The 14,038-nt window shown below is 57.2% G+C and overlaps 2 protein-coding genes across 3 annotated transcripts in view; both read left to right on the top strand.

The window, feature by feature from the left end:
• The window catches only part of LOC133278021 (ras GTPase-activating protein 4-like), a 9,904-nt gene extending 183 nt beyond the window's left edge, over positions 1-9,721 (top strand). The window contains exons 2-20 of one of the 2 annotated variants that reach the window (XM_061470418.1): positions 3,222-3,278; positions 3,805-3,918; positions 4,168-4,229; positions 4,329-4,455; positions 4,875-4,956; positions 5,053-5,184; positions 5,282-5,373; positions 6,382-6,505; positions 6,588-6,741; positions 7,052-7,116; positions 7,326-7,438; positions 7,512-7,698; positions 8,188-8,325; positions 8,429-8,743; positions 8,820-8,954; positions 9,034-9,169; positions 9,239-9,359; positions 9,442-9,494; positions 9,592-9,721. In XM_061470418.1, the coding sequence (XP_061326402.1) occupies positions 3,222-3,278; positions 3,805-3,918; positions 4,168-4,229; positions 4,329-4,455; positions 4,875-4,956; positions 5,053-5,184; positions 5,282-5,373; positions 6,382-6,505; positions 6,588-6,741; positions 7,052-7,116; positions 7,326-7,438; positions 7,512-7,698; positions 8,188-8,325; positions 8,429-8,743; positions 8,820-8,954; positions 9,034-9,169; positions 9,239-9,359; positions 9,442-9,494; positions 9,592-9,713 (2,329 nt within the window). In that variant the 3' untranslated portion in view covers positions 9,714-9,721. Of the gene's footprint in view, positions 1-3,221; positions 3,279-3,804; positions 3,919-4,167; positions 4,230-4,328; positions 4,456-4,874; positions 4,957-5,052; positions 5,185-5,281; positions 5,374-6,381; positions 6,506-6,587; positions 6,742-7,051; positions 7,117-7,325; positions 7,439-7,511; positions 7,699-8,187; positions 8,326-8,428; positions 8,744-8,816; positions 8,955-9,033; positions 9,170-9,238; positions 9,360-9,441; positions 9,495-9,591 lie in introns of both variants that reach the window. The other variant, XM_061470417.1, reaches the window with a different exon arrangement.
• Positions 9,722-11,008: 1,287 nt separating this feature from the next.
• Positions 11,009-13,949, top strand: POLR2J (RNA polymerase II subunit J). The gene is made up of 4 exons (XM_061470447.1): positions 11,009-11,113; positions 11,337-11,426; positions 12,170-12,344; positions 13,681-13,949. Exons 1-4 carry the CDS (start codon positions 11,061-11,063, stop codon positions 13,714-13,716), a joined length of 354 nt encoding a protein of 117 aa, XP_061326431.1. The 5' UTR covers positions 11,009-11,060; the 3' UTR covers positions 13,717-13,949.
• Positions 13,950-14,038: the final 89 nt, after the last annotated feature.

Genomic DNA, 14,038 nt, shown 5'->3' with positions numbered 1-14,038 from the left:
CTGGAGGGACCCCTCCTGCCGCGGGGCGTCCCCGCAACAGGTCCCTGTGCTTTGGGAGCACCCTCAGAGTTGCCCCCCAGCAGTGCATCGGGGTTTACCCCCCCCCCCCCAGGGTGGCTTTGTGGGGTCCCCCCTGCTTTGGGGGCTTCTTCAGAATGGCTGCGGGTCCCCACAGCAGTGATTGTGCTCTGGGGGGTCTCTAGGACGGCTTTGGGGTGTTCACACAGCAATGGGGTTTCTCCTCGGGGTGGCTTTGGGGCTGCTTTGCATTGGGGGCTCTGCCTAGGATAGCTTTGTGTGCCCCCAGCAGTGCTTTGGGGCACTTCAGGAGCGCTGTGATGTCCCCCCTGATTTGGAGGTGCCCTCTGGGGTGGCTTTGAGGTCCCTTCCCAGGAGCACCCAGTGCTGTGTGTGGTGTCCCAAGCAGTGCTTTAGGGTACCCCAAGCAGCACTGCCTCTTTGGGGGGCTCCCCTTGTGCTGCCCTGGGGCAGGGCTGTCCCCACCACGCACCCCACTACCTGCAGTTGGGTCCTTTGCAGGGATCCCAAATGGAGTTGGGAGGACCTTGGCTCCATTCCTCCCCCTGGCTGAAGCCTGGCTGTGGTCCGGGGGGGATCTGCTGGTAGCCCCTTGGGTCCGGCTTTCCCTCCACGTATCCCAGCATTATCCGCATCACTCTGACCCTTATGTGGTAGGATGTGGGCACAGTGTTGGGGTGGGATTGAGGGGCAGATCAAGACAACAGGAGGCTGTTGAGGAGCACTCAGCAGCCGGGCAGGGTCAGGGCTCCCGGAAAAGCAGCAAAAATCCCTGCAGCCGTCATGGAAAAAGAGGATAAACAAGGAACGAAACATGACTTTTGTTTTATTTCCTTTCTTTTTTTAAATCCCGTGTGTCAGAGCCTGGTTTTTAAATCCCTTTGGCGCAGCTCCCTGCGGGCAGGCTCCGCTTTAGAGGGCGTTATGGGGTTTAGGAGCCTGTTGCCGCTGTGCAATAACGCCCTGAGCGGAGCTTTCCGGACCGGTGCCTCTGGGACGTGGCTTTGGGCAGGGAGAGGGAAACCCGAGCGCTGGATCCGGGCAGGATCACCCGCTGCCGCCTGACCTTGGCCGCCGTCCCCCTCCCCGCCGATGGGAGCCGGCTCCTTGGCTCCGTCCTGGCACCGCCTTTGGGATCACCGCTGCTTTCCCAGCGGGAATCCCTCTGCGCGTGTTTGCAGGTCGGAAGCTCCCGTGGGTCATGGGGCACCCCCAAACCCTTGTGGGACCCCCCCCCAGCTCCTGCAGGGCTCAGCACAGGGAGCCGCAAGGGCAGGATTTGGGTGCTGTTGCTGTGATTTGTGACTGTCCCTGCTCCAAGGAGCTGTGCCACCACCACCAGCAGCATCCCTGTGACTGCGGTGGGGCTCAGTGCCACGCTCCCCACTGGCTGTGCCCATGGGTCTCCCATCTCCCCCTGCTACCAAAGGGCTGCTGGTTGGTTTTGCGTTCCACGCCAGCGCCTGCCCTGTGCCGTGCAGCCATGAAACCATGGAACTGCCCATAAAGAGGCAGGAAACCTGCTCCTGCTGCTGCCAAACTCCAGTGCCAGAATCTGGGCAGGAGGGAAGAGCTACAGCAGCTCCGGCTCACTACAGCAGCTCCGGCTCAGCCCTGGGTGCGTTCTGCCTCTGTGTCATCCCCCCCAGGATGCGGTGGGAGCATCAGCTCCCTCCCAGCTGAGTGCTTCACAATCCTTTCCCTGCATCTCCGTTGCAGGAAAGCAAGCAAGGGAAATAACCCGATCTGATTGTATTTTATTGCCCCCCATTCCCAAGGGCCGGACAAAGCAGCACCACTGCACCAGTGGATGCTTAACCACAGATTCAATCCTCAGCCCCCAGTGCTGGGGTGGATGGCAGCGGGGATCACACACACGTTTCTTCCCTTCCCCCCCTTATTCATACTGTACTGTGAAGCTTTAAACTTCAATCTTCATTTCCTCTTTCTAAAGCCCAGCCTTCCCCTTTCCACATGGCTCATGGCACCCCCGTCCCACACGACATGGAGCAGCCCATGTGCTGGAGCACCCTCGTGTTAGGGACAAGGCTTTCCTGCTGTCAGCATCAAGCAGCTCCCATCTGAAGCCTGCCCTGTGTTGCTGGGCAAGGCTCGGGCAGGCAGATGTTCCCTTTCTGCCTGCCTGCTCCTTGCCCGCCCCATGGTTTGCATAAGGCAGGAAATGTCAGCGACAGGCTCGAGTTAACGACGCCTCATCCCCTGCTCTCATTAAAATCCTCTGCAGAGGGTGGCTGGAGCACAGCTGCTCTTGGCAACCTGCCTGCATCATGCGTGGACCAAGATGATGGAGCTGCCTGGGGATGGAGATGCTAGTGTGGTACCCGGGATGCACAGCACAAAGAACCTCCCTGCACCCGTGTGTGGGAGGGCACAAAGTACCCCAAACCCTTTCAATACCTTAAATTCCTTTAATTCCCCCCCCCCCAGCAGTTGGCTCTCAGCCTCCCTGGTTTTGGGATGGGGACATCACTCTGTGCTTGCGGTCCCTGCCTGCAGCCCAGTCACCTCGTTTCTGATGCTCTGGGGCAATAAGCTGTAAAGCAGTGATTTCTCTTTCAGCAGCAGCGCTCAGGAGCGATGGTTCATGATGTCCCCAGGGAGGAAGTGGGGTCAGAGCATCGTGGTGGCTGCCAACAGCACGCGCTGCCTGCCCTTTGCACCCTCTGCATCCCTGGGGATGTCCTCATCCTTACAGAGGTGTCAGGGTTCCGGGTGTAACCTGGGGCTGCCGTGGCCTCTCTCCAAGTGTGTTCAATGGGGCTGCGGGTTTCTGGAGCCGCTTCAGGGAAAGGGTGGGTTTGTTTGTTCTTGGCCTTCCCGTCTGGCAGAGGAAAGCCTCTGCTGGCTGCCAGCGGGATGCGGTGGCCGGACACGCTCAGGGATGTGTTCTATGGGCTGGGAGCAAAGCAGGGGCACCACGTGCTGCAGCTCTGGCCAAATCCACCTGCTGAAGCCTTTGCCTTTGGGGTGCCTCTGTACCCCATCACCCCACAGTCCATGCAAGGGGCACTTGTGAGGCCCCCCATCTATCTGCAGGGTGGTTTGCAAGGGCTGAAGGCTTTGGTTGCCCATCACCGTGCAAGCCCCATGGGGTTGGGGTGTGGGGCCAGGGCCAGGGCCATGGCTGGTGGCCCTGACAGAGCCGTGTCCTGTCCTTCCAGCACAGGGAGCAGTGACCCGTACTGCATCGTGAAGATCGATGATGAGGCCATCATCAGGTGAGTGGCTCCATGGCCCTGACTGGTCCTCAGATGGGCTGGCACACACTGCTCCTGTGGGTTCTTCCAGCCACCCTGCTGCAGGCCTATTATTATCATCATCATCATGATGACTATTATTTTATTTTATTACTATTATATTATTATTAATATTAGTATTATAATAATATAACTGATTATTATTATTCCTCAATGCAGATATGGTGCTTAAGGGCATGGTTTAGTGGTGAACTTGGCAGTGCTGGGTTCACAGTTGGACTTGATGATCTTAGAGGTCTTTTCCTCTAAATGATTCTATGAGTCTATGAATAAACTGCAGACACAGCTCACAGCCTTGTCCCATGTCATGCCAGCCCACAGCCACAGAACAGTGACAGGGAGCCATCCCCTGCCCCACCTGAGGGATCAGATCTGTGGGTGCTGCCCCCAGCTCTGTGTCCTGGGCAGCTCATAGGGCTGGGGAAGTGGGGGTCACCTCAGTGAGGAACCCCAATCCCCTCCATCAGTGGTGCCACCTGCCCCACAGGACTGCCACAGTGTGGAAGACGCTGTCCCCGTTCTGGGGGGAGGAATACGAGGTGCACCTCCAGCCCACCTTTCACAGCATCTCCATCTATGTCATGGATGAGGATGCGCTCAGGTAAGGGCAGGTTGGCTGTGGGACGTTGGTGGCTTTGGCTGCCTGCCTGCGTGCTCAACCCCGTTGTAGACACCAGAGAATCCACACCCGGCCATGCTGGCTTTGGCTTTGGGACACAAAGGGGTGAAGTTGTTTTCACAGCTGGCAGCAAAGGGTGGCAGAGGTGCTCCATGGGGACAGACTCACTGAGGTGTCTCCATTCCATTCCTGATCCCACACCATGTCCTGCTCCTGGCTTTGGTTCTCCAGCCGCGATGATGTTATTGGGAAGGTCTGCATCACCCGGGACATGCTGGCGGAGCACCCCAAGGGTAAGGTGATGGGGGATCAGTAGAGACCCGTCTCCCACCCCTGTGATGAGCAGGACCCCAGGGTCCCCTCAGTGATCCCACATGATCCCTTTCCCGCAGGATACAGCGGCTGGATGAGCCTCAGCGAGGTGGACCCCGATGAGGAGGTGCAGGGGGAGATCCACCTGCGGGTGGAGGTGGTGGGGGGCCCGGGCCGGCGGCTGCGCTGCGCTGTGCTGGAGGCCAGGTGAGGAGGGGACGGGGACAGGGTCCGTGTGTGCAGTGGGGATGTGTCCGTGACTCGGTTTCCCCATTGGAATCAGGGTGTTCTCAGGTACCCGCCCTTGGGTGCAGAGCATCCTCTACCCAATGGGGACCCTGGGGCAGGATCCACCTCATCTGTAGGGTGTGCATCTGCAGATAGAATCATGGAATGGTTTGGGTTGGAAGGGACCTTAAAGCTCATCCAGCTCCAGCCCTTGCCAAGGGCAGGGACCCCTTCCACTAGAGCAGCTTGCTCCAAGCCCCTGTGTCCAACCTGCCAGGGATGGGGCAGCCACAGCTTCTTTGGGCAACCCGTTCCATTGCCTCATGATGCTGGGGAACTGAGGAGGACAGTGGGTACCCATAGTGAAGTTGCTGTTAAATTCCCCCTCTTCTTGGCAGGGATTTGGCCAGGAAGGACCGGAATGGTGCCTCCGACCCTTTTGTCCGCTTGCGCTACAATGGGAAGACACAGGAGAGCACGGTGAGTACTCTCACCATTGAAACCATCCCACTGGGAAGCCCCGGCCTTCCCGAGGGTTGTGGGATGGGGATGGGGATGAAGCCATTGCGTTTGCAGGTGGTGAAGAGGTCCTGCTACCCGCGCTGGAACGAGACCTTCGAGTTCGAGCTGGCCGAGCCCGCCGGGGAGAAGCTGTGCGTGGAGGTGTGGGACTGGGACCTGGTGGGCAAGAACGACTTCCTGGGCAAGGTGAGCCCCGAGCCCATCCCCACTGCCCACCCAGTGACAGGGACCCATCCCTGCCCGGTGCGTGCGCTCAGAGCTGCGGGTGCTGCTGCTGCTGCAGGTGGTGTTCGGGGTGCAGGGGCTGGCGGAGGCCGGGCAGGATGAAGGCTGGTTCAGGCTGCAGCCGGATGCATCCAAGGCGAGGGAGGACGGGTGAGTGTGGGCACAGGGGTGCTGGGGTGCTCCCGGTGCTCGGGGGGGGTGAGGAGGGGCTGTTCTGGGCAGCAGTATCGCTTTGGAGGGCAGCTCCTGGGTGTGCTGTGGTCTGGGATGGGGGCAAGCGCAGGGCAGCCCCACCTGTGTGCCCTGGGCTGTTGGGCCATGTCCTGCTTGGTGAAGTACTTCAGCCTGCCTACCTACCCAGCTACCTTTGTATCTATCTACCTATCCACCTACCCACCTACTCACCTATCTATCTATCTACCAATCTACACCTATGTGTCTACCCACCCACCTATCTATCTACCCATCTACTCACCTATCTATCTACCCATCTACCCACCCACCTATCTATGTATCTACCCACCTATCTATGTATCTACCCACCTATCTATCTACCCACCTATCTATGTATCTACCCACCTATCTATCTACCCATCCACCCACCTATCTATGTATCTACTCATCTACCCACCCATCTACCCACCCACCCATCTACCCACCTACCCATCTACTCACCTGCCCGTCTATTCACCTACCCGTCTACCCACCCACCCATCTACCCACCCGTCTACCCACCCACCTATCTATCTATCTACCCATCTACCCACCTATCTATCTACCCATCTACCCACCTATCTATGTATCTACCCATCTACCCACCTATCTATCTACCCATCTACCCACCTATCTATGTATCTACCCACCTATCTATGTATCTACCCATCTACCCACCTATCTATCTACCCATCTACCCACCTATCTATGTATCTACCCATCTACCCACCTATCTATCTACCCATCTACCCACCTATGTATCTACCCATCTACCCACCTATCTATCTACCCATCTACCCACCTATCTACCCATCTACCCACCTATCTATCTACCTACCCACCCACCTATGTATCTACCCATTTACCCACCTGTCTATCTACCCACCTACCTATGTATTTACCTACCTACCTGCCCATCCCTCCCTCCACCCCGTGCCCCTGCAGGCGCCGAGGCAGCCTGGGCTCGCTGCAGCTGCAGGTGAGGCTGCGGGACGAGACGGTGCTGCCCTCGCACTGCTACCGGCCGCTGGTCCAGCTCCTGTGCCAGGAGGTGAAGTCGGGGCTCCAGGTGAGGGTCCATGCAAAGCACCCGGTGTCCCCCAGCTCCGGTGTGCCCCTGCCCATGGCATCGCGGTGCCTGTCCCCACCAGGATGGCCAAGTGCATCTGGTCACCCTCCTGGATGAAACCACCACAGCCGAGTGCCGGCAGGAGGTCGCCATCAGCTTGGTCAAACTCTTCCTGGGCCAAGGGCTGGCCAAGGAGCTCCTGGACCTGCTCTTCGAGTTGGAGCTGGCCAAGCCCTGTAAGGCGGGAGCAGGAAGCGGATCTTGAGGCTTCCAACCATCTCCTGGGGCTGCAAAACCTCAGCGTGGTGATTTTTGGGGGTGCTGGTTGAGGTTCATGTACTCCGGGGGGGGGGCATCCCTTGGGTCCATCCCAAACAGCTCCTGGGCTGAGGTTGGTGGAAGAGCAAGTGGTCTGGGGTTAGGGAATCCCCATGGAAACGGCAGGGGCTGGAAGACGCAGCCCATAGAAGTAACCCCATGTTGTAGCTGCCTTGGGGGGTGACCTGTGGCTGTCCCCCAGGCCGCAGACCCTCTCCTGTTTTGCAGGCGAGCCCAACACTTTGTTCCGGAGCAACTCCCTGGCTTCCAAGTCGATGGAGTCCTTCCTCAAGGTGCCACAGTGCCTGAAACCTGGCTCTGGGCTGTCCCCACTGGGGCCAGCTCCCAGTGCTGCTGGGAGGGCTGGTGGGGCTGTGCCTGTTCTCTGTGTGGGAGGTTGGAGATCATCCCCTGGCTCACCCTTACCGGGGACTGTGGAGGTGGTGGTGCCAAACCTGTGGCCGTGCCCCCCCATCAGCATCACTGCGTGGTCCCTCTGCAGGTGACGGGGCTGCCGTACCTGCACGCTGTGCTGGGCCCCACCGTCAACCGCGTGTTCGAGGAGAAGAAGCACGTGGAGCTGGACCCCGGCAAGGTGGAGACCAAAGATGTTGGGTAAGGGGTGCATGGGGCCATGGGGCAGGGGGGGACCCTGGCCATGGGGTGGTGACAATGGCGGTGCCCGCAGGTGCTCGGGGCTGCACCGGGTGCAGACGGAGGGCGAAGTGATCGAGCAGGGCCGCCAGCACCTCCAGTCCTACCTGGAGGAGCTGCTGGATGCCATCGTCAGGTCGGCTCCCACGTGTCCCCCCGTTATCCGTGCTGCATTCCGGCTGCTCTTCCAGCGCGTCGGGGAGCGCTTCCCACAGCACCAGGTTGGGCTGGGGTTGAACAGGGGCAGTCCCCAGCTCTGGTTGATGGGGTCCCTATTGGGCATGGGGCAGCCCCCCAGGGATGAGGCGCAAGGGGGACAGTGGGGCTGTGCTGGACCAAATAGCAAGGATCTGAAGGGGGGCTACAATGGTGCTGGGGAGGGGCTCTTCATCAGGGACTGTAATGATAGGACAAGGGGTGACGGGTTCAAACTGAGATGGGGGGATTAGGTTGGATATAAGGAAGAAGTCAGGGTTAGCTGTGGCTGCCCCATCCCTGTCAGTGTTCAAGGCCAGGTTGGATGGGGCTTGGAGCAAGCTGCTCTAGTGGAAGGTGTCCCTGTCCATGACAGGGGCTGGAGCTGGATGAGCTTTAAGGTCCCTTCATCCCAAACCATTCCATGACTCCATGTCCCTCAACGGTCCATGTGCTGCCGGGGCTGTCCTGTGCTGGGACAGACCCCCCCCCCCCCCCAACCTTGTTGGCTGCAGCACATCAAGTTCGTGGCCGTCACCAGCTTCCTTTGCCTCCGCTTCTTCTCTCCGGCCATCATGACCCCTAAGCTGTTCCACCTGCGGGATGCTCACGCTGATGCTCGCACCAGCCGCACGCTGCTGCTGCTGGCCAAGGTGGGATGGGGGGCACACGGAGGGGGGTGGTACTGTTGCCCTGCTTCCCATTGGGAAGTGCTGTGCGTGCCGCCGGTGACGCTGCCATCCCGGGGGTCTCCAGGCCATCCAGATGGTGGGCAACATGGAGCCAGCAGCCGGGCGGGCCAAGGAGCCGTGGTTGGCCCCGTTGCTGCCCACCCTGCAGCAGGGCATCGCCCGGATGAAGGACTTCATCACCCGGTTGGTGGAGATGGAGGACGAGGAGGAGGAAGGTGAGGGGCGGCCGCTGCCCCCCCCCAGCGCGGTGCTGAAGGAGGGGCTGCTCTTTGTGCACAAGACACGGGGCAAGGGGCCGCTGCTGAGCGCTGCATCCAAGAAGCTCCACTTCTGCCTCACTGGGGAGAGCCTCAGCTTCAGCAAGAGCCCTGGAGCCGAGGTAGGGGGGTCCTGGGGGGCGGTGGGGGGGCAGCGAGGTGGCACTGACCCCCTGTGTGTGTCCCCTCCATCAGCAGAGTGGTGCCATCGCCCTGCCCGACATCCTTGCGGCAGAGAAGGTGGAAGAGAAGAGCTTCGGGAGCTCCCACGTCATGCAGGTGGTTTACGTGGATGCGGGCGGGCAGCAGGAGACGGCTTACCTGCAGTGCAAGGTGGGATGGAGATGGGGGGCGCGCATGGGGGGTGTCACAGCACGGGACCCCCCTTTTCACCCCTAACCACCCACTGCAGTGCGTGAATGAGCTCAACCAGTGGCTGTCAGCCCTGCGCAAGGCGTGCGGCAACAACCCCCGTGTGCTCCGTGCCTACCACCCCGGCGTCTTCCGCGGGGACAAGTGGAGCTGTTGCCACCAGAGGGACAGGATGGGTACGAGGAGGGGACCCCTGCAATGGTGCTGGTGGGGTCCCCCCATACCCTGACACTGCTGCCCCGCAGGGCCGGGCTGTGACCGGACCCGGCATGGGGTCACCCTGCAGGACTGGAGCGACCCCATGGACCCCGCGGTGGAGGCTCAGCGCCTGTTCCATCACCTCCAGGGGCTGCGGGACACCCTCAGGTGAGCCCCAACCCCGGGGGGACCCCCCTTAAACCCCCCATCTAATGCTAAGGTTCCATCCTTCTCCTCCCTGTATCCCTAGGGAAAAGTACTGGGAGCTGCTGGAGGCCACCCAAAACGGTCCTCAAGGAGAAGGTAGGGTGGTGCTGGGCATGTCATGGTTGGGATGTGCCCTGGGCATCTGGGGCTGTGCTGTTGGGGGTGCAGGGTCTCACTGTGCTCACCCCTGCAGGTGCCCCCCTGCCCGAGGGGCTGCGCCGGCTCTTTGGGGTGCTGGGGGAGCTGGAGAGCTGCCACCGCCAGGCACAGCCCCCGGCCCCCCCTGCGCCCACCCTGCTGCAGCTGCAGACATGAGGGACCCCCCCCCCACCCCGTGTCCCTGCTCCTTGGGGTGGCAATAAAGCTCTTTGTACCCTGCAGCCCTGTCCCGGCCCTCTGTGGTGGATGGGGATGGGGACACGGATGGGGCTGGTGGTGATGGGGCTGGTGGAGGCACTGGTCACATCCCTGCCGGTGTCACTGATGGTGGTGCCCCTATTGGGACCATCCCTGATGGCATCGCGGGTGTCGGTGCTCCTCAAGACATCATTGACGACCTCAGTGGTGGCCCCGCTGGTGTCCTTCATGGTGGCACCAGTTGAGGAATGCTGATGGAGGAGTCAACCCATGGTTTTGCTGCTGATGGCATTGGTGGTGATGTCAGTGCCAGTGCTGACATCAATGCCATTGGTGGTGACATCAATGCCAAGTGGTGACATCAGTGTAAGCGGTGGTGACACCAATGCCAAGCCGTGACACCAGTGCCAAGCGATGACATCAATGCAAGTGGTGGTGACACCAGTGCCAAGTGGTGACATCAGTGCCAGGGGATGACATCAGTGCCAAGCGATGACATCAATGCCATTGGTGGTGACATCAATGCCATTGGTGGTGAAACCAACGCCAAGGGGTGATATCAATGCCATTGGTGGTGACATCAATGCAAGCAGTGACATCACTGCCAAGCATTGACATCAGTGCCATTGGTGGTGACATCAATGCAAGCAGTGACATCACTGCCAAGCATTGACATCAGTGCCATTGGTGGTGACATCAATGCCAGGTGATGACATCAATGCCATTGGTGGTGACACCAATGCCAAGGGCTGATATCAATGCCATTGGTGGTGACATCAGTGCCAAGCGGTGACACCAGTGCCAAGGGGTGATATCAATGCCATTGGTGGTGACATCAATGCAAGCAGTGACATCACTGCCAAGCATTGACATCAGTGCCATTGGTGGTGACATCAGTGCCATTGGTGGTGACATCACTGCCAGGTGATGACATCAATGCCATTGGTGGTGACATCACTGCCAGGTGATGACATCAATGCCATTGGTGGTGACATCACTGCCAGGTGATGACATCAATGCCATTGGTGGTGACATCAATGCCAGGTGATGACATCAATGCCATTGGCACTGACATCAATGCCATTGGTGGTGACACCAACGTCAAGTGCTAACACCACCGTTGCCCCTTCTAACGCCACCTCTGCTGCCGCCATCTCCGCTCGTGACGTCACCGCTGACGTCACCGCCGCCGGTCTGCATCATCACGCCGGGCCAATAGCACCGACTCCTCCCGCCCGCCTGGGGGCGCTGCCGCCGCAGCGGGAGCGGGCGGAAGAGGCGGGGCCTAGCGGCGGCGGCGGCGACATGAACGCGCCTCCGGCCTTCGAGTCCTTCCTCCTCTTCGAGGGCGAGAAGAAGTGAGCGGAGGAGGCGGGGAGCGGCTGTGGCCGGGGCAGCGGCATCGCTTTGGGGCCGCGGGGGTCGGGGGGGGAGGTCCGGGCTCCCCGAAGGGGAGCCCGGGCCTCCCCCCCCGATCCCCGCGGCCCCATAGGCCTTATAGGCCCCATAGGCCTTATAGGCCCCGTAGGCCCTATAGGGCCACTGCCTGAGGCGCTTATACTCCCCTGTGTATCCCTTTAGGATCTCCATCAACAAGGACACGAAGGTGCCCAACGCCTGCCTGTTCACCATCAACAAGGAGGACCACACGCTGGGGAACATCATCAAGTCGTGAGGAAATTAGGGGGGGAAGGGGGTGTGTTGGGCAAGTCCTCAAAACCACTGGTTTTCAATGAGCTTTTACTAGAAAATGAGCTTTTCGGTGGTGTTTTAACAGAAAATGAACTTTTTTCCTGTGATCTTTTAATAAAAAAATGATGTTTTCAATGATCTTTTGATGCAAAGTGATCTTTTTCAATTATCTTTTGATATAAACGATCATTTTTTATGATATTTTGATATAAAATGATCATTTTTTATGGTCTTTTAATAGAAAATGAGCTTTTCAGTGGTCTCTTAATAGAAAACGATCGTTTTCAATGATATTTTAATAGAAAATTATATTGTTCAGTGATCTTTCAAAAGAAAACGAGCTTTTCAATGATTTTTTGATACAAAGTGATCTTTGTTAATGATCTTTTGATATAAACAACCATTTCTTATGATATGTTGATAGAAAATGATAATTTTTTATGGTCTTTTAATAGAAAATGATTTTTTCAATGGTCTCAATATAAAAGGATCGTTTTCAATGATCTTTTGAAATAAAACTTTTTCATTGATCTTTTGATACAAAATGATTGTTTTCAATGATCTTTTGATACAAAACAATGTTTTTTTAATTATCTTTTGATATAAAATGATCATTTTTTATGATCTTTTAATAGAAAATTATCTTTTTCAATGTTTCTTTGCTATAAAAAAGCACTTACATTCGTGCTGTGGGGTTGTTCATTGCTGCTTTCCCATTCCAGGCAGTTACTGAAGGACCCCCAAGTGTTGTTTGCAGGGTACAAGGTCCCGCACCCGCTGGAACACAAGATCATCATCCGTGTCCAAACCACCCCTGACTACAGCCCGCAGGAGGCGTTCACCAATGCCATCACAGATCTGATCAGCGAGCTCTCCCTCCTGGAGGAGAGGTTCAGGGTACGTTGGTTTCCTTTGAGCTCCTTGCAGTTCAGAGTGAAACAACAGGAGGGGTACTGCTGATAGTTTAGGTTAACAGCTTCATCACTGCCGTGCAGCACCACAAGGCAAAGGGCTGGGTCCTGCACTTGGGCTGCAACAATTGCCCCATGCAATGCTACAGGCAGGGGAAGAGTGGCTGGAAACTGCTCGTGGGGAAGGATGTGTGGGTGCTGATTGATGGAGCTGAGCATGAGCAGCTTGTGCCCAGGAAGCCGCCTGTATCGGCACCAGTGTGTCAGCGGGGCCAGGGCAGGGATTGTCGCCCTGCACTGGGCATTGGTGATGCCGCACCTCGAACCCTGTGTTCAGCTCTGGGCCCCTCACCACAAGAGAGACATTGAGGTGCTGGAGCAGTGCCAGAGAGGGGCAGCGGAGCTGGTGCAGGGCCTGGAGCACAAGTGTGATGGGGAACGGCTGAGGGACCGGGGGGGGTCAGTCTGGAGAAGAGAGGTCCCTACAAGTGCCTGACAGGAGGATGGAGCCAGGAGGGGCTGGGCTCTGCTCCCAAGGAACAAGGGAGGGGACAAGAGGAGACGGCCTCAAGCTGCACCAGGGCAGGTTTAGATGGAGCTGAGGAACAATTCCTGCCCCAGAGGGTGCTCAGGCATTGGAACAGGCTGCCCAGGGCAGGGCTGCAGTCACCGTCCCTGCAAGTGTTCACACCCCGTGGAGATGAGGCCTCAGTGCCATGGGGCAGTGGTGGCCTTGGCAGTGCTGGGGACCTGTTGGATTTGATTTAAGGTCATCATTTTTTGGTTATCTTAAAGCTCTTTTTCAGCCTGGTTGATTCTATGATTATTTGGCTCCTGTCCTCCTGGCTGTGCTTAAGGGTTATTTGCACATCTGATGAGGGTAACTCCCTAGGTGCCCAACATCGGTTCTCTCAGTCATCTTAATGTAGAAAACAATTTTCCATCCTTCCAAGTGTTTTCTGTGACAGTTTTAGGAAGTTTTGGACCACTTTTCATTGCTTTACTCCGCTGTGCCATTGTATTTATTTAGCCCCTGATTTTTGAGACTTAATCTGCCCAAAAGGCTATTAGCAAAACCAGGGAGGGTGTGACTAGGATAATGTCTGTGTCGTGTTCTCTGATGCGCTGGTACAAGGTCACAGTGCACCAAGTCTGTAAATACGGTGTGGTTTTGCTTGAAGTATTATTTCTCTGGATGGGGTAGAGGTTTCCACTGCTGATTTGTGGTGGGGCTGTGTCTCACAGGAGACTGTTAGGAATGTTTAAACCACCTCCAGCCCAGTAACAGTTCTTGTCTGAGCATTTGTGTTTGTGTTTTACAGGTTGCCATTAAAGACAAACAGGAAGGAATCGAGTAAAATCACCCTGCTTAGAGCAGGCTCTACTTCTGAGGCAGAACCATGTGGCTGTTTGTTAGGTGAATCGTGGATTCAAACTCCCATTCATGGCCAATATTTTCCCCCTTAACCCACTCAGGTTTAAGCAGCAGTGGTGTTTTGAGTTTGTTTTTTTTGTGATATATTTTGCCAAGAGGAGAACTGTCATGTCTGAGCTGATGGATAAGGCATTAAAATGATTTCTACTTTCCCAATTGGAGCCTTAATGCAAATATTTGTGCTGTTGGTGAGGTTGGTGTGAGTGCACTTCCAGAGGAGCCGCTGCTGTGAGACAGCAGTGGAT

The sequence above is a fragment of the Pezoporus flaviventris genome, unplaced genomic scaffold (genome assembly GCF_033815535.1).
Source record: "Pezoporus flaviventris isolate CSIRO_AGI_PZ_B2104156 unplaced genomic scaffold, CSIRO_AGI_Pfla_v1 ptg000063l, whole genome shotgun sequence".
NCBI lineage: Eukaryota > Metazoa > Chordata > Aves > Psittaciformes > Psittacidae > Pezoporus > Pezoporus flaviventris.
This window is presented reverse-complemented; position numbering and strand designations above follow the sequence as displayed.

What these genes read in the sequence shown, in the direction of transcription:
- POLR2J (XM_061470447.1), top strand. Translation starts at nt 11,061, where the DNA reads ATGAACGCGCCTCCGGCCTTCGAGTCCTTCCTCCTCTTCGAGGGCGAG. An exon ending in CTCTTCGAGGGCGAGAAGAA is followed by an intron (nt 11,114 to 11,336) that starts GTGAGCGGAGGA and finishes GTATCCCTTTAG; the next exon opens with GATCTCCATCAACAAGGACA. An exon ending in CTGGGGAACATCATCAAGTC is followed by an intron (nt 11,427 to 12,169) that starts GTGAGGAAATTA and finishes TTCCCATTCCAG; the next exon opens with GCAGTTACTGAAGGACCCCC.